This window comes from Aspergillus fijiensis, assembly GCF_003184825.1.
Source record: "Aspergillus fijiensis CBS 313.89 unplaced genomic scaffold BO72scaffold_28, whole genome shotgun sequence".
Lineage (NCBI taxonomy): Eukaryota > Fungi > Ascomycota > Eurotiomycetes > Eurotiales > Aspergillaceae > Aspergillus > Aspergillus fijiensis.
Genome location: NW_024469004.1, coordinates 225,511 through 253,084, shown reverse-complemented (window position 1 = coordinate 253,084; position 27,574 = coordinate 225,511). Strand labels below are relative to the sequence as shown.

The 27,574-nt window shown below is 53.2% G+C and overlaps 10 protein-coding genes across 10 annotated transcripts; 3 read left to right on the top strand and 7 right to left on the bottom strand.

Annotated features, from left to right (window-relative positions):
• Positions 1-257: 257 nt before the first annotated feature.
• fphA (putative sensor histidine kinase/response regulator) lies at positions 258-4,174 on the top strand (the record flags this gene model as incomplete). The annotated part of the gene is made up of 2 exons (XM_040941357.1): positions 258-3,809; positions 3,878-4,174. 2 exons carry the CDS (start codon positions 258-260, stop codon positions 4,172-4,174), a joined length of 3,849 nt encoding a protein of 1,282 aa, XP_040800566.1.
• Positions 4,175-5,235: 1,061 nt separating this feature from the next.
• On the top strand, positions 5,236-5,582 carry BO72DRAFT_131144 (uncharacterized protein). Its single transcript, XM_040939093.1, has one exon. The coding sequence runs from the start codon at positions 5,300-5,302 to the stop codon at positions 5,513-5,515; it is 216 nt and encodes a 71-aa protein (XP_040800565.1). The 5' UTR covers positions 5,236-5,299; the 3' UTR covers positions 5,516-5,582.
• Positions 5,583-6,583: 1,001 nt separating this feature from the next.
• Positions 6,584-7,168, bottom strand: BO72DRAFT_337253 (uncharacterized protein; the record flags this gene model as incomplete). The annotated part of the gene is made up of 1 exon (XM_040940563.1): positions 6,584-7,168. A coding segment is annotated over one exon (585 nt), but the record flags the coding sequence as incomplete, so codon positions are not given.
• A 742-nt stretch (positions 7,169-7,910) lies between these two features.
• On the bottom strand, positions 7,911-8,509 carry BO72DRAFT_131136 (uncharacterized protein). Its single transcript, XM_040939092.1, has one exon. It carries the CDS (start codon positions 8,425-8,427, stop codon positions 8,041-8,043), a length of 387 nt encoding a protein of 128 aa, XP_040800563.1. The 5' UTR covers positions 8,428-8,509; the 3' UTR covers positions 7,911-8,040.
• A 685-nt stretch (positions 8,510-9,194) lies between these two features.
• Positions 9,195-10,881, top strand: BO72DRAFT_528435 (uncharacterized protein). The gene is made up of 3 exons (XM_040950186.1): positions 9,195-9,250; positions 9,319-9,554; positions 9,649-10,881. The coding sequence occupies exons 1-3, from the start codon at positions 9,227-9,229 to the stop codon at positions 10,670-10,672; spliced, it is 1,284 nt and encodes a 427-aa protein (XP_040800562.1). The 5' UTR covers positions 9,195-9,226; the 3' UTR covers positions 10,673-10,881.
• A 60-nt stretch (positions 10,882-10,941) lies between these two features.
• Positions 10,942-15,938, bottom strand: BO72DRAFT_478030 (putative RNA helicase/RNAse III). The gene is made up of 7 exons (XM_040947475.1): positions 15,715-15,938; positions 15,624-15,652; positions 15,511-15,556; positions 15,189-15,441; positions 14,972-15,119; positions 13,833-14,912; positions 10,942-13,777 (listed from the first exon to the last, which is right to left on the bottom strand). The coding sequence occupies exons 1-7, from the start codon at positions 15,823-15,825 to the stop codon at positions 11,278-11,280; spliced, it is 4,167 nt and encodes a 1,388-aa protein (XP_040800561.1). The 5' UTR covers positions 15,826-15,938; the 3' UTR covers positions 10,942-11,277.
• A 370-nt stretch (positions 15,939-16,308) lies between these two features.
• BO72DRAFT_448810 (uncharacterized protein) lies at positions 16,309-17,653 on the bottom strand. The gene is made up of 3 exons (XM_040944879.1): positions 17,636-17,653; positions 17,181-17,458; positions 16,309-17,121 (listed from the first exon to the last, which is right to left on the bottom strand). Exons 2-3 carry the CDS (start codon positions 17,421-17,423, stop codon positions 16,618-16,620), a joined length of 747 nt encoding a protein of 248 aa, XP_040800560.1. The 5' UTR covers positions 17,424-17,458; positions 17,636-17,653; the 3' UTR covers positions 16,309-16,617.
• A 1,508-nt stretch (positions 17,654-19,161) lies between these two features.
• Positions 19,162-21,980, bottom strand: BO72DRAFT_430702 (anoctamin family protein). Its single transcript, XM_040943115.1, has 5 exons — positions 21,802-21,980; positions 21,581-21,737; positions 21,220-21,508; positions 20,719-21,150; positions 19,162-20,665 (listed from the first exon to the last, which is right to left on the bottom strand). The coding sequence occupies exons 1-5, from the start codon at positions 21,881-21,883 to the stop codon at positions 19,406-19,408; spliced, it is 2,220 nt and encodes a 739-aa protein (XP_040800559.1). The 5' UTR covers positions 21,884-21,980; the 3' UTR covers positions 19,162-19,405.
• A 263-nt stretch (positions 21,981-22,243) lies between these two features.
• On the bottom strand, positions 22,244-23,148 carry BO72DRAFT_405787 (GNAT family N-acetyltransferase). The gene is made up of 2 exons (XM_040942298.1): positions 23,075-23,148; positions 22,244-23,010 (listed from the first exon to the last, which is right to left on the bottom strand). Exons 1-2 carry the CDS (start codon positions 23,112-23,114, stop codon positions 22,526-22,528), a joined length of 525 nt encoding a protein of 174 aa, XP_040800558.1. The 5' UTR covers positions 23,115-23,148; the 3' UTR covers positions 22,244-22,525.
• Positions 23,149-23,443: 295 nt separating this feature from the next.
• Positions 23,444-27,466, bottom strand: BO72DRAFT_405785 (putative vesicle-mediated transport protein (Imh1)). Its single transcript, XM_040942297.1, has 4 exons — positions 27,296-27,466; positions 26,732-27,200; positions 23,600-26,660; positions 23,444-23,545 (listed from the first exon to the last, which is right to left on the bottom strand). Exons 1-4 carry the CDS (start codon positions 27,302-27,304, stop codon positions 23,503-23,505), a joined length of 3,582 nt encoding a protein of 1,193 aa, XP_040800557.1. The 5' UTR covers positions 27,305-27,466; the 3' UTR covers positions 23,444-23,502.
• Between the last annotated feature and the right edge of the window lie 108 nt (positions 27,467-27,574).

Genomic DNA, 27,574 nt, shown 5'->3' with positions numbered 1-27,574 from the left:
CGGGGCAAGACTTTGCTGCAATTATTGTGCGCAGGACGTCGCTATCACCCGCTGTCAGGGTCCGATCTGTGCATCATCGGTCCATCGTCATACTTGTCTCGCTTGTGAGAAACGGTCCCATCTCGCACACCCGAATACACCACTCACTGATGTAAGCTTGTGAATATCTTTCATCAATGCGCTGAGAATCTCCGTGGCAAGATTTTACATCAACCCACGACCATCCTCTCTTCAGAATCCCGACGATGGTCGCAAATATGGATCCCTCCTCCGTCTCCAGGCAGCATGTCGACGACGATCCGCAGACGGACTTAGCGGTTGACACCCACGGGGCCTCATCGGGTTCGAGCCCAGAGAATCCCGATCTGAGTCGTGATACGAGCGTCGGCGGATCAGATAGAGTCTACCCCATCCGATCGATCGTTTCCGTCAACCCTTCTCCGACCAGTCCGTCTCAAGCCATTGCAACGACCAGCTCCACGCAGTCCCGAAGCGGAGCTCGATCCTACTCGATCATCGATTCCGACACGTGGGATCAACTTCGCACACAACCTGTCCTTACTCCACCAAGCGATGCTGCTGCCAGTGGTAGCGAACCTCAATATACCCCCGCAACCTCCGACTACGCCTCCCAGCAACCATCCGAAGGCCATTCACGTAATTCCGACGCTGGCATACGGGTGCCTGTCGATTCTAACGGGACACTGCTGCCGGTGGACAAGAATAAGACGCACCTCACCTCCCGCTTCCAGCATGTCGTGACTGCTGGCGGACACGCCGTGATCACTGGCAACACGCCCGATACGTTCATGGCTTGCGAAGACGAACCCATCCACATTCCGGGGGCAGTGCAAAGCTTCGGGGTATTGCTCGCCATGCGAGAAGACGAGGATGGCATACTATCAGTTCGGGTCGCAAGCGAAAATTCGGAGGCTATCTTAGACCACACCCCGAGCAGTCTGTTCGCCCTTGAGAGCTTCTGTGACCTGTTGTCGGAGGATCAGGCCGACATCCTTCTTGATCATGTCGACTTCGTTCGCGATGAAGGTCATGATCCCAGTGCGGACGGGCCGGAGGTGTTCATATTGTCGGTCAACGATCGAAGTGGACGCCCCCGGCGATTTTGGTGCGCCATTCATGTGATCCCTACTCAACGAGAGATCATCATGTGCGAGTTTGAGCTGGAGGATGACCGGCTCAACCCTCTCAACATGGGCGGTCGCACGACGCCCCTGGCCCAATCCGACACTCTTGGGTTTGACCCCACCCCCGAACAACTGGCGAGCAGCACCGTCAATATTAGCCAACCACTACGAGTCCTACGAAATGCCCGCAGGAGACGCGGTGAAGCCGCCGCCATGGAGGTGTTCAGCATCGTCAGTCAAATCCAGGATCAATTAGGAGATGCTAAAACTCTCGATACACTCCTCAACATTACGGTGGGTCTGGTGAAAGAGTTGACCGGGTTCCATCGTGTGATGATTTATCAATTCGATAGCGAATATAACGGTACCGTCGTGGCCGAATTGGTTGACCCGCGGACCACCAAAGATCTCTATAAAGGGCTGCATTTCCCCGCTGCGGATATTCCCAGACAAGCTCGAGATTTGTATCGCATAAATAAAGTTCGATTACTTTACGATCGGGACCAACTAACTTCGCGGCTCGTCTGCCGCAGTTTACAGGATCTAGAAACGCCTCTAGATCTGACCCACGCCCATCTACGAGCAATGTCGCCCATTCACATCCGTTACCTTGCTAACATGGGCGTTCGGTCGTCCATGTCCATCAGTATTAACAGCCCCAATGACCTGTGGGGTTTGATCTCATGTCATACCCACGGCGACGCGGCTATGAGGGTGCCTTTTCCAATTCGCAAGATGTGTCGACTGATCGGGGACACCCTTTCGCGCAATATTGAGCGTCTATCTTACACTTCACGGTTGCAAGCTCGCAAGCTGATCAACACCATTCCGACCGATGCAAATCCCTCGGGTTATATCATCGCCTCGTCAGATGATATGCTCAAGTTATTTGATGCGGATTACGGGGCTATTTCGATCCGCGGCGAAACTAAAATCTTGGGCAAATCAACCGAATCTCATGAAATGTTGGCCTTACTAGAGTTCTTGAAGATGCGTCAGCTTCATTCGGTGGTTGCATCGCATCATGTAACGAAAGATTTTCCCGATTTGCACTATCCTCCAGGCTTCAAGCATATCTCGGGTATGCTCTATGTGCCGCTTTCTTCCGATGGCAAGGACTTCATTGTCTTTTTCCGCAAGGGCCAGCTGACGGAGATTAAATGGGGCGGCAATCCTCATGAGAAGGAATTCAAAGATGGCCATTTGGAGCCCCGAAAGAGTTTTCAGGTCTGGAGCGAAACAGTGATCGACCAGTCTCGTGAATGGTCCGAGTCGGAAGTTGAAACTGCCGCTGTTCTTTGCCTTGTATATGGTAAATTTATCAAGGTCTGGCGACAGCAAGAAGCCGCTCTCGAGGGATCGCAGCTGACGAAGCTACTGCTGGCTAACTCCGCCCATGAGGTCCGGACCCCGTTGAACGCCATCATTAATTACCTAGAGATCGCCCTAGAAGGCGTTCTGGATACCGAGACTCGCGACAATCTCACCAAGTCATATTCTGCCTCCAAATCTCTCATTTACGTCATCAACGATCTCTTGGACCTCACCAACACCGAAAAGGGCCAGAATCTCATTAAAGACGAGGCTTTCGATCTACCTCAAATCTTTAAGGAGGCAACTGCGATGTTTGAAGGGGAGGCTAAACGCAAGGGCATCAAATACACTGTGATTACTCATCCAGGCATTCCTCGGACGGTCCTAGGCGACGAACGCCGCGTGCGACAAGCAATCAGTAACCTCATTTCTAATGCCGTTCAATACACGACCGAGGGCGAGGTCACCGTCGAATTCTGGCGCGCTCCTGTCACCCCAGAGCCCGGCGTCGTCACCATCCAGATGACAGTACTTGATACGGGATGCGGGATGTCTGACACGATGCTCGAAACCTTATTCCAAGAGCTTGAACAGGTTTCCTATAACGACGACGACACTTACTTCTTCGATCGCGATCCTAACAACCCAACCGAGGCGAACGCAGGAGAAGGAGAAAAGGGAGTCCTGGGCTTGGGTCTGGCGTTGGTGTCGCGAATCGTCCGCAACACTCACGGTCAGCTCAGTGTCCGGTCGGAGCAAGGCAAAGGAAGCCGGTTTCAGATCTCACTCCAATTCGTGACCGCAAGCGATGAACAACCGGAGTTAGAGCCGACTGACATTCCGGCTCATACTGATAGCCCGACGCCCTTTCAGGCGAAGGAAGAGTTTGTGCTTGTGGATAACAGCTCAACTACTCCTCACGAGGGCCGACGACGTAGCGGCGACATCTCACGAGCTGGTAGTGCTGAGAAAATACATCCCAATCAAATTCCGATCGACAGCCTCAAAGATAAGCTTGCTGGCGTATCTATCCGAGAACTGTCCAAACTCGCCCAAACCGAGTCAGCAGATGACGTCGCAAACTCCTCACAACCTGATACAAAGGTGCCCGCATCTCCTATTACGCAACCATCGAAGGGCCAAACGACCCTTCAGGATTCCGAGCCTAAGACTCCTTCCGGCGTCTACAGTATCCTCGTGGCGGAAGACGATCCTATCAACAGCAAGATCATCCAGAAAAGACTCGAAAAGGCCGGCCACGCTGTTCACTTGACTGTCAACGGCGAGGAATGTGCGGCGGCATTCCGTGCCGATCCTGCGCGCTATGACCTTGTGTTGATGGACATACAGGTAAGCGATGATCCATCCCCCATCCAACGACATGCACCATACTGACTTTCTTGCCTTTTTCCAATCAGATGCCTATCGTCGACGGTCTGAACTCAACCAAGATGATCCGCCAGCTCGAGAAGGAGCCGAACTGCTCCCTCTCCCCGATTGCAGAAGCCAACAACCGGGTGCCTATATTTGCAGTGTCCGCCTCACTTCTTGAAAAAGACATGCCCTTGTATGTTGGTGCAGGCTTTGATGGATGGGTGATGAAGCCCATCAACTTCAACCGTCTCAATGTGCTTCTCAGTGGATTGGAAGACCAGAAGGCCCGCAGCAATGCTACCTACCGGCCTGGAGCTTGGGAGAACGGGGGCTGGTTTTAGAGTGTCTCCAGCGCTTACGGCTCGCTTTCCCTCCGACCTTATTCACCTCCAACTCCCTTCCTCGAACTCCTGCCGACTCTTATATCTCCGATCATATCAACCCATTTAATCCCGAAAACCCTCCCATCTCCCTGCCCGTCTATCCTTCCATATGACGAGGAACGAAAATTCTATGACCGGTTACGATGCCTTTTGTCCAGAAGCATGTGATCTTCGTATCTTTTTGTTTTAACTCTGTTGGGATTCCATTATCAAAGTCATAATGATGAAAAATTCGTTGCATTTACACCTGGATTCATTCCATCGAGATTCCTTTTTTTTTCTGTGTTTTCTTGCCTATTGGGACCGCTCCCACTCAAACCATATATTTTCTCCATGTATACCCCACTAGTTTGGACTGGGCCTTATCATTTCTTGTTACCATCAATGGCCAGGGCTTGTTTCTTATTTCTGGTTCTCGACTACATGTTTTTCGTTCGAGTAACTACTACAGCTTTTGCGCTGCTCAAAATACACCACAACCTTCTACTCCTTTGTGTCTTGTGTGGGACTGTGTATGTGTACGTTTATTAGGATTCTCTTTTTGGAGTTACGGGTTGTTTCTGAAGTCTCGTGGTGCAGATACGATGGGCATGATTGGATTGGAGTTTTGGCTGGATGCCATTGGCCTCTGCGAGGCAGAATGTAATTCACTTCCCATGATCTTAAACTATAGTCAAGTCACCGCCGATTGTTCAAACCCCTCCTCTTCCTTGTATGGTGTTCGGTTTCGATGGATCCATACCATCACGCTCAATGTCAAATCTCCCCCTTCTCACGCGACCTTGTGTAGGACCTCTGTATCCATGATGTAGCAGCGCCCCTCCTTCCCCCCCCCGTCCAGATATGTACATGTACACATGCATGCCTCGAAACTCCAGGCGGTTCCTGTACTGTACTGTCCTGTACTGTACTGTACTGTACTGTACCTATGGAGTTTTCCACATCAGTGTGATACAAGAACATGCCAACCGCAAAGGCCCTTTCTTTCTCTAGCTTCTTCCCTTGTCGGTTTTTCCAGTGTGTCGTTCTCTATCCGTTCCTTCCGAGAAATAAAGCCGAAGAGACGAAGGAGACGAGGTAGGTATGGATAGAGCTAGAGCATACCTAGAGCAGGCCACCTTCCATGCGCGCGATCAAGGGAGATGCGAGGTATCTATCTGCCGTCTACCTTGTTTGTTTTGCTTTGCTTTCCTTTTTTTTTTTTTTTTATTTTTGTTCCATCAAGATGGGGTTCTAGGTTCTCGGACCCTCGATGCATCCCTCCCCCTCCCTCTCGAGGTTGCGGGCCGTCCTCGCTGAGATAGGATTGTATGCTTGACCTTCTTTTCCCGGGGCTTTCTGCATCGACGAATGGATTGGTGAGTTGCTGGATCTGTGGGAGGGTTGGAGCTGGGTAATCGAGCATTTGAAGATGCGGGGGAGGGTTGTTGGACTTACCGGGGGAAGGGAGGGAGGAAGGAAGGAAGGAAGAATTAATGAGGCGGATGAGGTCAGTGGAATTGCTGGTGGGCGAGGGCTGGGGGTGCCGAATGGCTTGTTTGGGGTGATTAGCTTGCTCGTGTTCTTGATACATCGGGAATGTGTAAGTGGAAGCCCGGGTGAATGCAAATGGGCCAAGGTGGGATGAATGATAATATCTTGGGTGGGTATATAGCTCTTGCATATGCTCTATCAAATATACGGGGACATCTACTAGCATACAGGGAAACAGGCTGATAATCTCGTTCTTGGCTACATGATACATGACAAGAGTCCATCCCTCCAAGGTATAGTCATCACTGAAGAAGAAAAAGCAGGTCTGCAGATCAGTGCGACACGAAAGAACTTTGTATTGCAAATTCCGGTGAAACGAGGAAGAGCATCACAACATCAACGCCGACCAACACCGACGGCTTCTCATACTGCGTTGCTCCATGTTCGCGGGGTGAAATGCTGCTGAGCGCTGAGCGTGGGCTCGAGGGCTTCGAAGTCTTGTCGGCCGTGGACGAGAGGGTCGGTCGACAGCGTGCGGGATGTGGTCGCCATCGAGTCGCCCGTCCTGGGTGACGAGGGCGTCTCCGGGGTCTTATTCGGGTTGACTGTCACTTCTTGGTGGGTCTGGGTCGTCTCCTGCGAGCTTGGCTGTTGGCCGGACTGCGCGCCGGTGCTGCGCGCAGACCCCTCGTTGAATTGCAGGTCGTCGACCTCGGGGGAGTTGTTGAAGCGGAGGGAGCTGCCCTCAGTTGCCTGGTGATGGCAGACGCCCGGAGCGCTTTGAATCAGGCGGATCAATTTCCCCAGGCTGAAGAACTCCAGCTTCAGTTTGAGGACCGAGAAAAAGGCTGTCAGCGCAGAAATAATGTAGAGCTGGCCGCAGAGGACGACGACTACGATGATGATGTCGGTGACAACCATCATAGTGGTCGCGACGATCAGGTAGAAGACCATCTTACGCCCTTCACGGCCCTTGATCATGATCAGGGGCTTGAGGTTGCGGGCTGTCGCCCAGACGAAGACGCCGCCCACGATCATCTCGCGTACGCAGGTGGCTGTCACGGACAGCTTCTCGAAGATTTTGTAAAGTTTCCTGACATGTTCACCATCGGGAGAGGCGGAAATAGTGACGATGACGGCCTGTGGGAGTAGAAACACCACCGAACTAATGACGATCATCCAAAATAGCCATCGGATCTTGCGGCCACTGGTGACCAGGTGAAGCCGCGAGTAGATGACCAGGGTGTTGCCGACATTGAGGGTGGGATAGCAAATCACAATGACGAAGACCAGCCCAAAGCGTGCTTGGGGTACCGCGAACCACAGAAGCGTAATGACAACGGTGAAGATGAGGGTGGCCAGCGTCGATAAGAGCAGGCTCCAGAAGTATAACCCCCGGCGACGTTTGAAGAAGTCAAATATCAGAAGCAGGAGCTCAATCGAGCCAAACGCGGCAACCGCCAGGAAACATGCAAGCAAGAAGGTCTTTGGAAGAGATACAGTGCGAATCAGTTGGATCGTGCCCGCCATATTTGTCTCGGTTAATGTTTGGTACAATGTGCAATCATGCTCTCTGATATCAAGAAGATGTTCATCAGGGAATAGTGCGGAATGAATAGGTATGTGGATATTATAGTCGAATCCGAGGCTCCGAGGCATTGGGGCCTCATAGATTCCAAACAAAGGAGTCTCAAAACAACAGAGAGTCTGGCTCGATGCCCAGGCGCTACCGCGCATGATGGGTGTGCTGAGCTAATAGAATCCTCATCGAGTCGCGTCAAGGGTAGTTTGAACTGCGGGTCGATCCCTTCCATACCGTGGATCTCATGCTTTTGACAAGGGTAGCTGTCAAGCTTGTCCGTAGCGATGGCTGAAGGCTTGCTTTATCCGAAGTATGGTAGCTTCGATTTTCTACCCAGCAAATGCAGGCTGTGCATCTCCGACCGCCGAACATCGACCACTTAGATGCCAGGATGCTATCGGTAGGAGAGTTACGCATCTGCTCGTTGTGGATGTCTCCATTTCGATGTATTGCGGGGAGAGCCGAAGGGGATTTCGCGTAAACTGATACTTCCCAGCGTGGCGAAACATTCAGCAGACGGTAGGTCGGGCCTTGGTCGTATCTACCTAATCAATTGCTGCCGATACTGGCAAGCTGAAATCAGAGCGAAGAGGTCCCCTTGCATGCTCCGTCACGCTCCACTACATTGCTCCGAATTGGCCAAAGCTAATTGTCGTCCCATACCGTGGTTGACGGCGGCAGTCTCGCGAGTCTGGAACCGCCTATGTGGTCGTGCTTTCGACGCGCCAGACTTCAGACAAAGAAACCGCGAGAGGCATATGCCACAGAGCTAATGTGGGCGGCGACTTGATGGGCATTCTCGACGATGTCTGAGTCTACGGTGGTCGCCCTCCCTCGCCCGATCCCTGCGCAGACCCCTGCTGATCAATGCCAAATTGGCTAGCAGGCTTCCAGGGTCGAATGCGGCTAGCTCTGCTGTTAACCAGGGACTCGATCCTCGATCTCCAGGGTTGAGCTCGCTGGCTATTGTTTGTAGCATGCAATGCAAAATACTGCCTGTCGCGTTACACCCTCGTGAACTCTTTGTAATTGGGTAGGCCTCCCTATGAGAAGAGGTTAGCGTCAACCCCACTAGTCCCAGCACGCAGGAGGTGGTTTCCGGCAGGCTGTTGTGAGTGGCCACACAGACGCAAGAGGCTGCAGCTTGTTTGTGCATACGGAAAGCCCTGGGCCTCAACCGCGGGGTGGGATCTCGTAGAATCAACAAGCTGGGGTATTCTTCCAGATGAGAAATGGTAGGAGGAAGCACTTTTCCTGTACTCAGGCAAAACTCCAACTCAGCAAAATCTCATAGAAACGCTGCCAGCTGATATCTATCTGCCTAAGCCAGACCCACGGGGTATCTAGGCAGCCGACGGAGGTCCAGATGCTCATGCTTGTGACACGATGACGAGGCAACGTCCGCTGAGTTATATTTGGAATGGTTGTCGCCAGTAGCAGGCGCAGGCGCAAATGGGAGTGTTGTCATTAACAGAAGCATGGAACAAAGAACGAAGACCGACTCAAGTGGAGGGGCGAAAAGTGTGGAGGATGGAGTGTGGATGTACTACTCAAGTACCAGTAGAGTGTAGGAAGAGAAGCGGAGAGGGGAGAGGGGAGAGAGAGAGAGCCTGAGGCGGCGACTCAGGGGAGCTTCAGGCCGTAACCGGTAAGTGGTCTGTGCGGCTGCAGCTGACGTTGACGTCGTTGTCATTTTCCCCCTCAAAGCTGAGGCAGCAATTCGTTCCCGCATCTCCAGCATCCAGCCATCCATTCCAAGTTCTTTCTTTCTTTCACTTCATTCAGTCACTCTTTTCCATTCCAATATCCAATACATCCCCCCCCTCTAGGGAACTTAACGAAGATCTTCCGTCTACCAAATATGCTTTTGACTTAGCTTCATTCCATCCTTGTTTCCCGGTCTTCTTTCACTTATCCAGAAATTCAGTTTAACTCGCTACACGAACAACACCGCCATGGTGCGCCTGTGGCCTTTCAAGGTACGTTCCACACCCACTGATCGCAACCCCTCTCACTCACTTGCGTCGGGAACCTTCCCCAACATCAGGCCGAAGACGACTCTCCAGCATCCTTCGAGAAAGCTCTATCAGCCCTATCCGAGAAGATCACCCGAACCACCAACCGCCTCGACCTTCACCGGCAACACGCCCGCCGCTTCAAGGCCCTCTGGACCCTCTACACCACCTTCGCCTACCTCCTCTACTCCATCATCTTGGCTCTGGTGCTAGGATGGCAGAATTGGGGGATAGCTGAATACGCTGCCATAGTCGGCGGGCCCATCCTGTATGACCTCATCCCCCCCTCCCCCGTCAAACACCAGCTCCTTTCCTCGTCTTGTCTCCAGCAAACCTAACACTCCGCTTCTCTCCGCAAACAGAATCTACACCGTCCGCACAGGCGCCACACGGTACTACGACTACCGCATCACCAAGACACAAGCCCACCTCGACTCCCTCCAGAAACAACGCGACGCCACCATCGAGAAACTCAAAGAAGCCACCCGCTACAACTCCACCCAGCAGCTCCTGGAGAAATATGGCGGTGGCACCCTCAAGCGCACCAAGTCCCGAACCGGCGATGAGAAGCGCAAGTCTGACGCCTCCGCGGCTGCCGGCAAGAAGCGTAACCAACAACAGCAGCAGCAGCAGCAGCCATTCGTTCAACGCACGGGGCTACCTCCACCCCCGACGGCCAATATCCGTCGTACACCGCAACACCAACAACAACAACAGCCGCAACACCCTCCTCCCTCTCCGTTCATGATTCCAGGCCACGAGCAGCGGCAGCAGCAGCAGCAGGGGCCCAGGTCGGGGCCGGGGTCGAACCTGCCCTCACCGCCTGCATTCGACGAGCCGGGTTTCGCGCCCAATGCCTTCTCCTCCACCCCGCCGCAATACATCGAATCCTCACACTGGTATGATCGGTTGCTGGACGTGTTGCTGGGCGAGGACGAGACGCAGCCCAAGAACCGCATGGTGCTGATCTGCGCCACCTGTCGGCTGGTCAACGGCCAGGCGCCCCCCGGGGTTAAGTCATTGGAGGAGCTGGGGCGCTGGCGGTGCGGGAGCTGTGGCGCGTGGAATGGCGAGGAGAGCGAGGCCAAGAAGGTGCTTGCGGGCATACGGAATGAGCCTGCACTTACCGCTGCTGCCGCCGCTGCCGCTGCGGAGAACACCGATGTCGAGGTCCAGTCGTCTGTTAGCGAGCGATCGGACGACGGGGTGATTGTTGCGGCCAGTGACGATGAGCAGGTCGATTCGGGAAGTGATGGCGTCGAGGGGGGCGAGAACCAGCCGGTGGAGGATGAAGCAGAAGACGAGGAAGAGGAAGAGGTGAAGAAGGAGGAACCTGTTCCGAAGACGACTCGTGGACGTGGTAAAGCGGGGAAGAGAAAAGGCTGAGCTACGATCGTAGACTCCTTAGGGACTTTTGTATCATTCCTTTATTCTCTTGGTATGGTTGGGACAATACATCATTCTTACTCCAATGAATACGTAGCTTGTGCGTTTCACCTTTCGGTATGGACTTGGGGTACATAGCAAAGCGAGTCAGCTGTACGGAATAACGATATAGTCAGTTATACCGAGGTATCAAGTGAGTTGAAATCACGACCATAGAATTTCAAGCTTCCATTATCATTCAACCAGCATGAAAGCCCATGCGCTTGCCTCTTTAATAGCCCAATCTGTCTCTGTCTAGTTCCGTTCCTATGTATCAAGTTTATACCAAACGCAGTCCCAAAAAAGCAGTCTGTGGTCAACCCGGTAACCAATGCAAGCCTCCAAAAGATGATCACTCTGATCTCTTCTATGTATCTGCCCAAAAGATACCATGTGATTGCTCCGGTCCAAGTATTGTAGTACTTAAAGTAGAGCGAACTGCCGTCTCCCGAGAGCATCCAAGCATCCAAGAAACACTCTTTCTCCAAGAAGATCCCCAATCTCCGATCCCCAGATCGGGAGTAGGCGTGGGCAAAACCAGAGACTCATCGTCGTTAGCTTCGTCCTTAAGCCCCCCTACTCTTCAGAAGCTCGATGGTCTGATACGCGGCCTTGACCTCCGCTTCCTCGGCGCACGAACAACCCTCGACCATGACCACAACCTCCCCAGCTATCTCGACCTGACACCGATACGTAGCGTCTTCCTCCGCCGCCGCCGTCGGCCCCTGCGCCTGCGAGACCACCACCCGCTGCGACGTGAACACCGTACCCCCCAGCCCAGCCGTTGCAGCCAACTGCTGCGCCACCATCTTTGGATGCACCACATCCACCCCCTCCGCCAAGACGCGGCGCAGGAACCAGAGGAGGCCGATCCGTTCGGCAAACCTGACACACTCATCGAGACTCCCGTCGGAGTCCACGAAGATCGCCCCGAGGACGCTCTCGATGAGATCCGAGAAGAACTTGTCGGCGTTGAGCGCGGAGAGGGCCTGCCAGGGGTACTGGGGGCCGTGGTGCAGGGTGTCGAGGATCGAGGCGCGGAGGGCCCGGTGGCGGGCGAAAGCTTGGTCGCGCGCGTGCTTGAGGTCGGTGCCGCCGCCGCAGCGCATGAAGTGCCAGAGGGACAGAACCTCGGTGGCGGAGGAGAGGGTGATCTGATCCGCGGCGTGGGTTGCGACCTGGGTGCGTGCTTGGGTGAGGGAGAACTCCATGCAGAAGAAGGCGAGGAGGTTGGCGTTCACGACAGCGTGTTTGATGCGGGTCATTTCGCCCTGTGAGATTTCCGTGGGGTGGGCGAGGAGGGTGGTCAGGATGACCATGTCCAGGATGGCGTCGCCGAGGAACTCGAGGCGTTGGTACGATTGCGTCGAGGCGTCGTGCTGGCACGAAGGGTGGGTGAGCGCCTCGACGAGGATCGCCGGGCTCTGGAACGTGTAGCCGATGCGCTCGACGAGCTTCTCGTCGTTGACGGTATGCTGGGTGGGGGACTGGGACTCGGCGAAGGGCAGAGCCTGGCCCAGGTGTTTGAGGTCAACTTCGGGAAGAAAGCGTCGGATGCAGGCGTGGGCTCGATCAAACCCGCCGTCGAGATACGCTGCGCCGATAAGAGCTTCTACTACATCAGCAAGCACCTTCGTCGATATTGAACGTCGACCAGCAGCAGATGCTAGTTTCTCGGAGATGAGCGGCGCAATCCACTTGCGCGGCATGGAAGCCTTGTTGATGATAAACGCGTCCAGCCCGGCGTCAAGCGCGGCGCGAGCGAGGCGATGATTCTTGATAATCGAGTCTCTTCCCTGGGATAAGTACCCTTCATGCCAGTTGGGGTTCTGAAAGAAGAGCTGGCAGGATACAGTAAACTTCAAAACCGTGTCACCGAAGAATTCATACCGCTGGTAATTTGTTAAGGCGCTGGCTGAGGGTGTAGTGATGGCAGTTATAATATGGTCGGTGTTCGAGAAGTCGACATCTTGCAAGATCTCTTGACACAGCCTCGTCGCAAGTAGATTCGCTTCCAGTTTATTAATAATAGCAGATATAAAGCGGCCAAAAATGCTCTGCGTAAATGAGAGCTTTTCGATAGTGCATAAGTCTGCTGGTATAACGCACACTTTCGCAGAAGTAACTGGCATAGCGTCCATCTTTGCAGCCAACGTTTGGCGATGCAGAAGGTTCCTCCTGCGAGGAAGATTAGTACACTCGACTTTGACAACAGTCAAGCCGTCCTCTTCTGTTACAACCCACTCCCGGAAAAGCATCGGATTGTTGTAGCAATCTCTTACGACACCCATTACAGGGTGATGGTTGCGGGTATACACATCACAAGCAGACTCAATACCCTCATACTGGAGGAACCAGCTTTCCAGCTCAGTGTGCGGTATGTCGGGCCCAAATAGCAGCACAAAGTCTTGCTCTTGCTCTGGTGTCGTAGGTTTCGAACTAGTTGCCCTAAGGAAAAGTGAGGTGATCGACCCCATATGTTCGACGGCTTCAGCTGTCAGACCTACTGCCCGATTGGGAGCCTCAAAGTTCAATGTGAAGGTCGTATTGCTGTCCCAGAATAAAGTCATCGGGTTGAGTGTTGGCAATACAGTCGGTGTAGTCAACCTCACGTACATGTGGGCAGCCTCTCCATTGCGTCCAACAGCAATTCGAGTCTGATGAAGATCCGGCGAGGACCATGAATACGCCCAATCAACCCAAGGATCATACTGCTCTGCCACTTCTAGTAGAGCTGGAATGTCCGCAGCATCAGTCTTCTCGAGTTCTTCTTTGCCGGTGAACGGGAGAAGATTGTCGTTCAGCAAACCGAACTCGTACAGCGCTTTGTATGCCTGGAAGGCTGCTTCTTTTCTCGCTGCCCGCTCTGTTTTCCACCATCGCTTGCCGTCGGTGCGACGAACTTTAGGATGAACGCAGGCTGGAAGAATCACTGTTCCTCTCAGCAATCCTGCATCGTCCATTTCATACGAGTATTCGGCCCGAGTATCGACATAGGACTGACGGGGCAAGACATCGCAGAAATGCGTCAGATGTGCGACAGCACCATCCGCCGTGAGCACAGCACTGTATCAGGCATTAGCTGGATAATACGATAGTAGGTCTCTGAAATGGTGCATACCCGGTAGACTCAACGACAAGTCTTTCCGTCACTTCTTCGTTGAGCTCCTCAAGGGCACACGCCTCCAGCAATTTCCGTTCGTCATCTTCGTAAGCTCTTATCATGGCTTGCTCAAGAGATTCCCATCTGCCGGTTCCAGCAGATTCGTCATTATCTGCGAACATAATGGCATAGGTCGACTCCCTATGTCGAGCCCGCCCGCGACGCTGGACAAACGATTTCAAATTGGGTGGCTTGTCGTAACATACCACCACGCTACATGCAGTAATGTCAATACCCTCCTCAAGCACATCGGTTGCGAATATCAGGTTTGTCTGTCCACTTTTGAAGTCGCTCAGGGTTTCACGCTGCAGTCGAGGATCCAAGAGCTCGCCCAGGACGTCTTTGCTGCCACCGTTGGACCAGCCAACATAGGCGGCAGAGCGAAAGCGACCCCTCGTCGACGGGTGGACTGACAGGAGTCGCGCCAGCACACTAACAGTCACACGCTGCTTTGCGAAGATCAACCCTGCAAAGTCTGGGTGCGCTCTTTCGTGTAAGAACTCCAGAAGAACACTCAGTTTCCGAGATATTCGATAATCATCCGCGTTAGGCGATGTGAGCGTGATTTTCGGGGCTGGGAGTTGGGACAAGAATCTAATCAGGTAGGCTCTCTCCTCATTCGTCCATCCCGACGCGGATTGAGAGTCCTCTGACTTCGATCTTAGTTGTTCAAACGACGCAGCGATGTAGTAGTCAGCGGCCCACTCCCCGAGTTCCTCGAAGATATGTGTGCTTCGGGCCACGAATTTCCTCAGCTGCTCGCGACAGAAGGTCTTGCCCGAGAGAAGCACCTTCTGCAGTGCGGTCCCGTTTACGGGACTTTTCCGCAGCTGCCTGACATACGGGTCGGCCTCAATGTCGAGAGTCTGCCAGGCACTTATAAGGGCTCGCAACGTCCTGCTCCCAATTACCTCTGTCTCAGGATCAAAAGGAGTATAGAACATTGGCCGCAGATGAGGGCAGTGCGTGAACCTCCGCAGCTCGTGTCGATGCTTGCGGGGTGTCTTGCAGATTGCATCCAGATTGGCCTCGATCTTCCTAATTTCATGGCGGTCAACACGGAGAAGACAGGCCAACATGTCCCAGACCACACTCACTGGAGCTCTTCCGGCTTGGATCTCACAATCGGACTCGCCGTCAGACCCAATATTTTTGGCACTGCATTGTAGCCGTACTCCGCAAGAGCCGGATGGTAAAAGTCTTGCATTATCTTGTTGGCTGGGTGACGTCGCATGCAATGGTGGGCTAGTGTTACTCGATATCATAAGCTCCGTCCTGCTACCACCAGCGAGAATCTCTTCGTCGGCCACTTACCTTCATCAAAGATCATCAGACTCAATTGACCGATCCTCACAAATCCATGGCTCATAGCATCGGCCAACACCGCATGTGTGGAGAAGACCACTTGGACGTCCTGAAGCACTGCATCCCAGACAGTCTGGTCTGTCCACAACTCCACTTTATCCAGCCCGGTGAGGGTTCTTGCTCTCATGGCGGGGATATGCGCCGAGATGGCTTGATGCTGCTGTTGACACAAAGCAACAGTAGGGGTCAAGAACCAGATCAACTTCTCGCAATTCGCATCAGTTGAACTGTGTACATCGAAGGTGCAGTGCTTTTTCTTTTTTCTTCTCACCTTGTGTGGGTTCCTCTCCAGTTCTGTCTTGATCCGCAACAAGGCTCTAGATAGTCATGATTAGAGTTCGAAGCATACATAAGTGCATGTGGGGGCATAGTAGCAGAGCATACATATGCGTCTTTCCGCTGCCAGTGCCCATCTATCAAAGCGAGAGACGCCGTTAGTTGTCCGTTTGACCAGTTTGCCGCTGTTTGATCTCACCGTAACGATGATATTGCCTTTCAGACTGGCCTCATACATCTCCGTCTGGTAACTCCGGGGCCGGTACCCGGCGGGGTCATCGGGTCCTTGAATCAGAGTCGGGCCAGCCATGTTGTCGAACAACTCTTCAGCATGGGGAGATTGAGTGGAATGGTATGTGGTATCCGAGCACAGATGGCTCTCTCTCTCTCGTCTGACTGAAAGGAGGGGCAATGCTGGAAAGTGTAGGGTGGCTGTAGGGTGGGGGAAGATGATAAACAATGGGTGTGGGGTAAGCAAACTTAACAAACCCTGTCACTAAAACCCATGGATACCAGGTACTCTTAGAGATTATGTCCAAGCCAATGGGGGGTCTCTGTTTGTGAGAAAAGAAAAGTAATCCTTCGCATCGCACCTTTATGCAGAAAATGTTCCAGACCCAGCCTCCATAAACAGAATAATCAAGTCACTTCAGCGGACGGAAAAGCACCTCCAGGTTCAGAGGAGTCACTCTTCCGGCAGCTTTCTTTGCCTTCTCCGTGTCAACCATTTAAGTCAAATTGAGGCGAGAAAGAGGCATAAATAACAGAATACTTGGACTACAATTTTCGAAAGTGATGATGATGAGGTCTGCAATTGAGTAGAAGACATATATAGAGGCATGCTAGCGTGGTTATCATTTTCTTCCCTTCTAGGTTTCATGTGATAAAGTAGACAGAGAATATGAAGAGTGAACGCAGAACGCCGCTCCTTCCTGAGCCAGAGATAATACCTAGATACATGGCGCCTTACACCGAGGAGGATACATAGAAGGGTGGGAGAAAAACTGCAAGCCAGAGCAATCAATGGTTAAATTCGAGGATCAACGGGGGCAGAAAAACAGCAAAAATAACTCAGAGTAGGTGATCAATATGGTGTGATGCATCATGAAACAACCGGCAAGCCGTGGCTCATTTCCGTCTTCGGGACGTCGGACGCATCTGGTTGACCTTCATCGGCGCGCGGGCGGCGAGCTTGGAAGTTGTTTCCTAGAAAATTGGCTTCCTCATTCGGGTGTTTGCGCATACCCAGGCCAGCCACGGCGATGCGGTTCAGCGAGTTCATATCGTCATTGGGCGCAGATGCTTGCGTTTGGGCTTGAGGCTGTTGGGGAGGTCCTGGAGGAGCCTGGGCAGGTGCCCCCGTGGGTGCTGGACCGGTGCCAGGAAGAGACAGGTCTGCTCGTGGCTGGCTCAAATCAATGTTGCCGGGCAGCTCGGGGATCTCGCCCTGCGAGTCCAGTAGCCGGGATTGCAGGTTGATGATGTGTTCTCGCAGCTGGTAATTCTCAGCCTGGAGGGCCTTCAGCGTCTCCGACATGCCATCGAATTCTTTGACTTGTTCTTCCAGTTTTCGGATGTAACTCTCTTTCCGTTGGCGGAAAGCTCTCTGCTAGAGTCAGCCACGCATTCTCCGAGTTCTCATTCAGGCAACAAGGGCTTACTCACTTGAGCGGCACGATTCTGCGCAGCGCGTTTGGAGGTCGACAACGGTCGCTTGCCATAGGTCTTGGGCGATTCTTGGCTCGTAGGCTCGGGTTGAGGGGGTGTTTGCGGGGGGCCACTCAGCATTGTGGCGCCTGAAATGGCAGGGTCAATGTTGTTCTGATCTCGCGGACTCGTGATATTGGGTTGCATATGCGGAGGCGGTGCCGTCTGCGGTTGCGGGCGCGGTTGCTGTGGGTGAGACATATGTTGATGAGCAGCTAGCAGCTGATCGTGCAGCACTGGTACAGATGTCGCATTAGCATCCGGGTCTCGCAAGTCAAGGTAACTAGGTTGGCGAAGTTGGCCGTCAACAGACGCGCCGGTTGAGTCGATCCCAGCTACGCGAGAAATTTTCCGGTCGCCATAGCTCATGTATCGACTCAACTCCAATACTGGGTCAAGAGGTAAGAGCTTACCCTGATCCGCATGATCCTATGAGACAGATCAATGTTAGCATCACCATCACTGTTGATCATGCAGGTAATCGTCGCGACGCGACCGGGGAGGCGCTGAAGACAGTCGCGTCGTCGATTCTCGGGTGTAGCCCCCATCGTCGACCCAAATCGCAGCTGAAGCGACCGTGAGAACAGACAGAATAGGGACCGATGTCTACAAGCAAATCACTCGGGAACGATCTGGGGCAATGGGTGGATGGGACAAACGCGATCTGATGACAAACCGCGACACGATTAGGCTGCTTACCTGAGCAGAGGTTTGCATGCTTGGATGCGGCGCTGGGGCTAGTGTGGGCTGCATCGAGAGTATAGGATTCGAAAACAACGAGGATGCGCCCAAACAGAACAAAATATCACCAATTCGAGTCGGGCAAGGGGCCGGTCGAACAGCTCAGCTTGTATAGATGTCCTGGTCTCTTAAGAAGGGAGAGAGGATGTAGAGAATGACAAGGGAAACGGAGGAGAGGGAGAGGATGAGGTAAGCAGACGACGTCGGAGATAGCCTTCCTGGAAGTGGAAGTGCTAGCGCTAGTACGGTACTTGGTGAGGTACGAGTTATGTCCGTTTCGCTTTGATAGTCCAAATGCTGACTATTATTGGCGTTGAATAAACCTGGGGGGGAAAGGGAAGGGAGGGGAGGACTGATCTCGTAAGCAAGTGAGACTGGAAGGGAGGGGGGGAGGCGATTAGTTAAAGTATCAGTCAGACGGTGACGTGTAGGACGGAGAAGGAAGAGAGGGAAAGGGAAGAAGGGAAGGAAAAAGGTCCACGGTCACCAACAATTGTTGAACACCTCCCCCCCCAAGTAGCTCCCCCGGTAGGGGCTGGAATCCGGTGAATCAGGATTGCCTCAGGTGTCCAAGCCACATTCCGGCACTCAAGACTTGAGTGCGTACGCCCGGCGGAATAGACTAAACTCCTATTTGGGTTGTTTAGTTCTTGGCACGATTCCTCAACTTCCCACAATGACTTATGCGATTACTATTACTAGTAACTATATGGGAGAAGTATCTGACTGCTAAGAACTTAGCCTGCTTCGTAGGTTCATTCGACCATCTCTCTCTATTGTAACTGTAGCTATTCTGGTTGTTCTTATTCTTGGTTCGCGCCAATATTGCTGACAAAGCCGCCCATCATTCCCTCGGATCGATGACTGATCCGGCATGCAGGTGCTGACTCATCCACGGTCGGCGTGCTTCTGGGCTTGCATTAAGGCCGCGGATTGTCAGAATGCAGAGGGGATTGACAAAGTGGTGCAACCACCCTGGCCCAATGACCTCAATTGCAAAGGATGGCGTTATCCCTTTTCATTCAATGGGCACTATTGATGGGTACTCTCGGTGCGATGTCTCCGAGGCTTCCGTCGGAGTTTCGGCATCGGAACGCCGACACCTGTGCATCCAATCACCATTATCATTGCTCTTGCACTTGATAAGTGAAGATCGCCAGCAGCGGATCAATTTGGCCGTTTATTTTCAAATATCTTTGCAGATCCAGCACAGTAGGCATAGAACATGTGACGACTGTTCGATACTGCTAATCTTCATATACTGCAGATAGATATGTACAGAATACAGTTGATCATGAAGCTAATAAACAAAGATATGAACTTGTCATTTTATCACAACAAGTCATGAGCTGTATATGAACAATCCCTTTCACGCTGGTCACCACCCGGCAGCACAAGCATCATAGTACACAACATTCAAGGGTCGAAATGATGTCTCTTCCTCACTGCTGCTTCTTGGCGTTCGGGTCTCTCTTGAGCGTTTTGATGATCGTTGCGCCGACTTGGGAGGATTCCTTCCACCCTTTCTGCCGCATCCAGAACCGCTCAGCGGGATCCGTGTCATGAGTCGCCCAGGAACGAGCGTCGTCCTCCAGGGTATCACGAGTCAGCTGAGAAAGCTGCTCCGACTGGTCCTCTTTCTCGTCGACATCGATCTCATCGTCACTGCTTCTGGCTCCAACCGTGGACTCCAGATACCTCTTTCGCACAAGGTATCGCTCGGTCTTCTCCTTGCGCACATTCGGAGGCTCAAGCTTGGCCATGGCCGCTCGCACTGCATAGCGCACGATAAGGTAGATATGCTCGCAGAAGAAAATGGTCAGAAGCAAGGCCCATCCTTTGATCGTAGTCGGCTCGCCACCGGGTCCCTCGTGGCTGGTGCTGAACATGTACGCAAGTGCTGCTGTAGTGATGCTACCAACCCACGACAGGAACCCAAGGCTATCCAGCCAGGGGCCAATTGTCTCCGCGCGTTGCGGGCAGGGTCTCTTGCACTCGACGCAGATCTTAAAGAAGTCGGACCGGAGTTCAATCCAGTTATTGATCAGAAACGAAACGGGGACGAGCGGCCAGACCGGAGAGAATAGAGCCAAGTAACCAAACTGGATGCACATCTCGCGCAGATCGTCGGTCACATCATAGTCAGACAAATCGGCCTCATTGCGGACGCGAATGAGGAACTTGGTCTCATCGGGGTGGTCGTCAAACAAAGCCTCGGGCGATTCCTCTTCTTCAGAGCTGGAATCCGACTCCACCTTTCCGTTCTTCTTGCGAAGGTAATCTTTGTATTGACGTAGAAGACGCTGCTTCAGAAAAGGTACGACGGTCTCCATGGCGAAGCCGACTACCTGAGCTGTGACGGTGAAATAGATGACTTGCTTCCGTAGGCGGTCGGGGTCCATGCTGAATTCAGTACGTGACTTCGTAGCAACCTCTTTCGAGACAAATGGACGAACAGTCACCTGGAAAATGTCAAGGTGTGGCACAATCCGGCTAGCGAAGGGCACGTAGACAAAGGCTGTCAAGAACACAGGGAGGTATGATGTGATAAAGTTGATAACGAAGATCTTCTGCGTCAATGCGACATCGTAAGCTTGTTGTGTTTCGTAGTTTTCGTAATCGTTCAGCTTGGTCGCAACCGACACCAAGACCGTACTCATCGTCGGAATCAAGGCCGAGAGCAAGATAGTGGGAATGAAGACCTGATCCGTCAGCTTATTCGAACGAAGGAACACCAGGTACTAGCGAGGCCTACCAAGTACGACTTGAGTGGCCCGTTATAGATCTCAGAGATGAAGATCTCAATGGCAAAGCATGTCGCGATAATAACTCCCAGAGCGATGATGGACAGCAAGGCGAAGGGGACCTGGAGCAACTGTCTGCACATGCGCGTTGTCGCTGGAAATACGCCCTTGATCTCTCCGGTACTCTCGTCCCGGATCTCTCTTTCCGGCCTAAACTCGCGCCGTTTCTCGCGAACGGCGGAAACTCCTTTGGTCTGCCATCGACAACTCAGGTCCTCCTCCTGCCGTTTCCAGTATTCAATAAACACGATGCACCAGAGGCAGTTGACCACGGAGTAAACAATTGAGAACGACCCAATCAGAAGCCAGCAGGAAAATCCAAAGATCGCGGGAAACAGGAGGAATCTGAAGTAAGACTGAAGGAACGAGAAGTAAAAGCCGACCTAGAGTTCCGCACGGTTGTTAGTTTCCAGACACTGTACTGAGCATCGAATCCCGTGAAGGGTACCCACACTCTCTCCGAAGATATTGCGTATCTGATCTAGATCCTCCGGGGACAGGAACGTCTTCTGGCTCCAGTCTTTCATGCACTGCTTGTTCATCTCCTCGTCATGCAAGGGAAAGATCGAATCCACGTTCTTCCACTCCCCATGTTTCGGGGTGATACCAGCGCCGCCAGCCTCCTTGGGCACTGTCATCATGTGGTAGATGACGCGCAGTCGCTCCGACTCGGACTGCGGCTCGGCCGAGGATTCCTGCTCGGGCTCGGTGTTGCGGACGCCATAGAGCCAGTCGCGGATTCTGCGATAAGAATGAAGACGTCACAGTAAGCGACAAGTCCTTCATAGAAAAAGACGCAGGTAAAGGACTCACCGGGACTGATACACTGCGCGTTGGAGACTCTTCTTGCGCGCGGCGCGAACGAAGACCAGCAGAGATGTTTCGTCACCCTGCCTCACTTCGGTTTGTAATCCAACCTCAAACAGCTTATGCAGCAGTCGTTCTAGTTGTTCCGTAGTCTGTACGATGTCTACACTGGGTCAGGGCGAGGAAACTCAATGATTATAGCCAGCCAGGTACGGTGGCGCCCTTACCATTATCGCCAAAGTTATAACGAATGACGTAGTCGACATAGTGGTTATTATGCACGGGATCGCGAGGAGTTGTAGAAGCCATATCAGAAGGAGATGTAAGCTTTCAAGTCATCCGTGCGATTGAATAAGGTGGTGAGCTCTTATCCAAGAGATGGTCGCTGCTTGAAGCTTTTATCAGGGGATGTTTGGGGGGGGTTTCCTTCCGCCCGCGATGACGACGTCACCTTCGAAGCTTGACTGTAGGGTTAGCCCTGGGCGGTGGCTTGGACCCTCCCCCTCCGTCACTATGCATTCATCTGCCCTCTGGATCGACCCGATCGTCAATTGTCTAAGATCTGGATTCTATTTTCGTGGTCGCATGATACTCAAGTACAACAAACTTCCTCGATCTCACATCCTACAGAGTAAATGTTGAACACTAAGAATTCTATTCTGCAAATCGCTCGAAACGTGATCCTCACTCGGGGGTATTTTAACGTATGTATGTACATGTTACAGCGATTGAAAAATGAAACATAGCCAAGGGCTTACCGAGTTCCAGTCCTTCCTGCTGAGAGCCTCGAAAGCGACTCTTCTGAGAATATGACCAGCGCAAACCACGACACAACCCGCAAGACACTTGGTCACTTAACGTGTCAGAAAGGCATTGGTGTATGTCCTCCCGAGGCCAGACTCACAATGATCGCCTGATGATTCACAAACCAGAGTCAAAACTCGCGCGCGATCAGATTCCTTCCGCAAGCTTGTTCAAAGCGGGTCCCTCCATCATCATCTTGGTCCACTCATCCATCGCTTTGGCGCCCACCTGCTCGTAGAACTTGATGCTGGGCTCGTTCCACTTGAGGACGCTCCATTCGAGCCGTCTGCCGTTGACCTCCAGGACCTTAGCCGCAAGGTACTTGAGTAGCTTGAAGCCATATCCGTTGCCGCGCGCGCTCGGCTGTACGTAGAGATCCTCGAGGTAGATGCCCGGAGCGGAGCGCCAGGTGGAGTAGTTGTAGAAGAAAAGGGCCATGCCCACTGGCAGGGGGTTGGGCTGCTCCGCCGTTGCCGGAGGGATAACGAGCGCAGTGTAGACAGAGCCTCGCTTGGGGGTAGAGTCGGGGAATGACAGAGTCGCCAGGAGAGACTCCTCGGTTGCCTCGACTTCGTGGAGAGCCTTCTCGTAGTCGGCAAGCTCGCGGATAAATTGAAGGATGATGGGGACGTCTGCATTGATCCGGTCAGTGAGGCTGTAGCGTGACATGGTCAGTGAGGGTACTGGTAGGCCTACCCTCAGGCGTCGCGAGACGAATTGTAGGTTGTGCAGACATCGTGCGGAAGGAGGGATGCAAGATAAGGTGTCAGTAAATGATTTAGTTGGGGGATGTAGCCATGAGGAGAACGAATGTCCTTCTTATAGTAGTGTCTCTGGCTTCCCCGAATCGAAGACCCGCCTGGACCGATGGGTCTTTTCCCCACCAGATCCGTATCGAGGCTGGCTCTCTTTGGCTGGAACTCCACGCCTTACGGAACTTCACGCCTTACCTTTGACTTTCCCGGTGTCCAGAGTGACTCAGAAAGAGCGCGCATGTATACACTGGGGAATCGAATAGAAGAATGAAGAAGACGAAGGGAGAGGAAGGTGTGAATATGTGTTTGCGAAGAGATATATGCGACTATGTACAGTTACAAATATGTGCTTGAAGGCTACCAGAGCATTTACTTGGAGGAAATGGCCGACATCCATTTCTGCTCGTCCGTTCTATGACAGGTTAGCTGTTTATACGATATGCAAAGGGATATGCATAATACTGACCGATCAAAGTGCAGCAGCATGCCGAGAACGGGAATCAGCTGCTTCTGATAGTTCTTATCCTTCTGCTCCAGGAACTGGAGAAGAACATTCTTCAGATAAATGTAATCAATGGACCCTGCGCCGACTCCAGTGGGCGTGCCGCTGCGTGTCGACGGACTGTGCTCCTTCGCAACTGGGGAGGTGATGGTTCTTCTAGAGCCAGAATCGATCGAGGACCGTGACGACTGTGCAGTGTGACCGAAGCGACCTTCATCCGGAAGCAGCTTGTTCGATTTACGCAGCTTTTCCAAACGAGAATTCGTTTCCTCGACGGATCGGCGCAGCTCGGCTTTCTCCTTCTCAAGGTCGCGCACCTGCTTCTCGCTTTCATCCAGCGAATCGCGCAGACCTGCCATGGCCTGTCGCAGATCGGCAAGCTCCTGGGTCGTCTTCTCGGATTCGGCTTCCAGTTGATCCCGTCTACGTTTCCAATCCTTCTGAGTCTGCTCCAGTTCCTCTTTATCCTGCTCCGCACTGCGCAGAGCTCGCTCGGCTTCGCGTAGCTTACTCTTCAGGTCTTCCAGCTCACGCGCACGGCGTCGACCCTGAGCACTGGCTTCATCCTCGGCGCGATCTCGCTCCTCAATGGCGGCTTCCATACGTTCCTTGAAATCGCGCACCTTGGCATCGGTGCGACTTTCGATGTCGTTCAGAAGACGCCGCATGGTCTCTCCTTCGCGAGTGCGTTCGCTCAGCAGCCGGTGAGCATCCGCTAATTCTTCTTCGAGACTTTCGCAGCGTTCGCGAGCCTCCTTCATCTGCATCCCCAATTCAGCAGCTTGGTCGCGCATACTATTCATCAAACTTTGAGCACTAGCGTGCTGGGCGGTCTTGAGTTGAATCTCCTCCCGCAGGCCTTGAAGTTCTTTATTGATCTGACTGGCCTGGGATTCGCTTTCGCGGAGCCGGGCGCGGGCGGTTTTAAGCTCCCCCTGAGTCTTAGACAGCTCTGAGGTGACCTTCTCCTTAGCCTCCGTAGCTTCCTGCTTCTTACTCTCCGAGTACCTCAGGTCAGACTGGGCAACCGTCAATTTCTCCTCGGCCTTGAGCCTACTGTCGGTTTCCTGCTTGATCTTATTATTGAGTGTCTTCACTTCTTTCTCTCGCTCGGACATCGTGTTCTTGAGGGTCTTGAGTTCGGCCCGCAGGTCATCGTGTTTGCTCTCCAGATTTCTCAACTCATTCGTCTTGCTTGTGAGGGACTCCTTGGTGGACTTGAGCTCCGAAGATTCGGCGCGCAGCTTCTTCAGCTCTGGCTGAAGTCTTTGGAGAGTCTCGCGCAAGTCCGTGATGTCTTTGAACCTCGTGGCAGCCAATTGTTGAGCAGCAGATAGCTCAGTTTCGAGCGTTGTGAGCTTGATCTTGATACTCTCGTACTCCTCCTTGAGATCATTATGCACTTTCTCCGAATCAGCACTTTGAGACGCATGAGACGCGATGTTCGTGCGTAGATCCGTCAACTCCTTCTCCAGCTTGGCGATGGATTCCTCCAAAGCTTGCTTCTCCGCGGTCAGCACCTTCACTTTATCCTTTGACTCCACATGCTCTTGACCTATGTGAAGCAGGTCGTCACGGAGGGACTCGATCTCCTCCTTCAGGTCTTCCTCGCCCTTGAGTTTCGAGCTGAGACGGTCGATAGCGGCATCCTTCTCGTCCAGCTGCTTCTTTAGTGTATCAATACTTTCTTCCAGCTCAGCCACCTTCGCTGTCAATTGTGCAGAAGCAGGTTCCGCGCTTGGCGACGGATCCCGGTCAGCTTCCGTTGCTTTGCTAGCGTCTTCGCCGCCCTTGGCACCGCCAGCCCCTCCCTTCTTCTTTTTCTTGTTCTTCTTTTTACCACTTCCCGCAGCGCTTGGCGGGTTCACGACCGGCTTTGCAGTCTCCGTCGGCTCCTGCTGAGCTTCAGTGGCGCTAAGGCTGGGAACTAAGCTCTCACGGAGTTCATCGAAATTGGCTTGCTTGCCGCCAATGACTTGTTCCTTGGTCAATTGCCAGGTGGCATTGCCTTCCATATTAGTGTCGAGGAAGTCAACGACGTTTTGTAATTGCAGGTTGTTTTCCTTCTTCTGCTCAGCATCCGCCTTCAGTTTTGTCATTGCCTCCTCGCTCTCCTTCAGCTGGGATCGGAGGCTGTCGACAAGACCCTGTAGTACACTGAGACGTTTCTCATTAGCCTCCTTCATCTGCTCCATCTTTTCCAACTTCGCAGTAAGATCGGCATCCTTCCCGGCAGCAGGGGATGGCGAGGCCTTAGCTTGCAATTTCTCGATTTCCTCGGTCCGTTCTGTCAAATCGGACTTTAGTTTCTCAATCTCCGCGCTGGTCTTCGATGCCATTTCTTCGGACTTTTCAAGCTTAGCCTTCAGATCGTCAAGCTCTCCTTGCTTGGAAGACTTCAGCTTCTCGAGTTCTGTGTCCTGCTTATCCTTGAAATCACGCAGTTCTGTGAGCTCTCGGGTTGCGGATTCGAGGTTGTGAACCATGCCCTCGGTGGACTCGCGCGCCACTGCTAGATCACGCTTCAGCGACTCCATTTGAGTCTTCATGGACTCGATCTCCTCCTGCTTTTCTTTCAGCTCGGACTCCAGACGAGGGATCTCGCTATCGTAAGAAAAGAACTCTTCACTATCACCTTGATGTTCAGCCGACTTCTTCGGTGATGCGGCGGTCACAGCAGTGTCCTCCATTGTAGACTTCTCCTCAGACTTCGCGACCGACTCACTGGCGTCCGAGGCTTTCTCATTTGATTCCTTCTCAGCCTTGAGTTGCGAAACCTCATCCAATGCAGCCTTGGTTGCCTTTTGAGCCTCTTCCAATTTCTTCTTGTAGTCATCCCTCTCGGTGGTCACACGCTTGAGCTCCTCCACCACCATATCTCCCTTCAGCGACAGCTGGTTCAAGTACTCGGTCAGGGCTTTCGGTTCGCCGATGGAAGTCAAGGGGGTATTTTCACGAAGAGCAGCTTCGAAGGGTTCGATGGAAAGGACTCGCGAGTGTGCCATGCGATAGGCTTTGAGAAGCTCTGATGTTCACCGAAAGACCACATTAGTCTGCGTTGCCAAAAGCTCCCCCTGCGTGGATTGCGCTGCATACCTTGGTAGCGGGGTTCCAACTTGGCCAGCCGCCGCAACTTGACCCGAACCTCTGGAGGCAGATCCGAGGTGGAGGAGGACTGGTTGTTGTTGTTGCCTTCCGCAGTTGCCGGGGTGGACTCCTTCTCCGTTACGGGCCCTTCCTGCCCTTGGCCCTCTCCGGCTGCCGCATTGTTGCCTTCCGGAGTGGCCTCGGAGCCTCCTCCAGCTGCGGCCTCGGGTCGCGGCGTTCCCGATCTACTCGAGGAGTCATCATCCCCAATGGCGAACTCGGGCTCGAATTCATTGGGGTCGGGGCCCCGGACGGGGGTGCCGGTGTTGCGGCGCGGGCGGCCAGAGCGGCGGGATGGGGAAGTGGTCGTGCGGTTCGAAGGTTGGCGGGCGGAGTTGGAGCGCGAGATGGAGGTTTGGGCGGAGCGTTGACGGGCTTGCTCCTCGGCAATCCGCGAGTCGATCGCGTCGCGCAAACGCTGTGTTGTGACCAAGACGGTATGATTAGCACGAGCAGGAGGTGCACGAGGGGTGTGCCTGATTCGGAGCGGGAGACGTTATGAGGTGCTGTTACCTGAAACATGGCCGAAGCGGGCCTATGAGCCAAGGCCACGGCAAAAAAAGTTGATAAAGGAGAGACAGAAGAGGAGAATGCGACCGAGGAGGATAATACAGAGGAACAAACGAAAGAGAGGGAAGAAGGGGAGTAACAGCATGTAAGGACGGGCTGGGGAGAGCTGGAGAGATTCCGCAGCAGGCGGCGCGGCGGTGGAGGCTCATACGCGGCAGTTCCAGTTGTTCAATCGCCTTTCGCTCTGGCACGGGCGGCCAAGGCGGGCGGAAACGGGCAGCA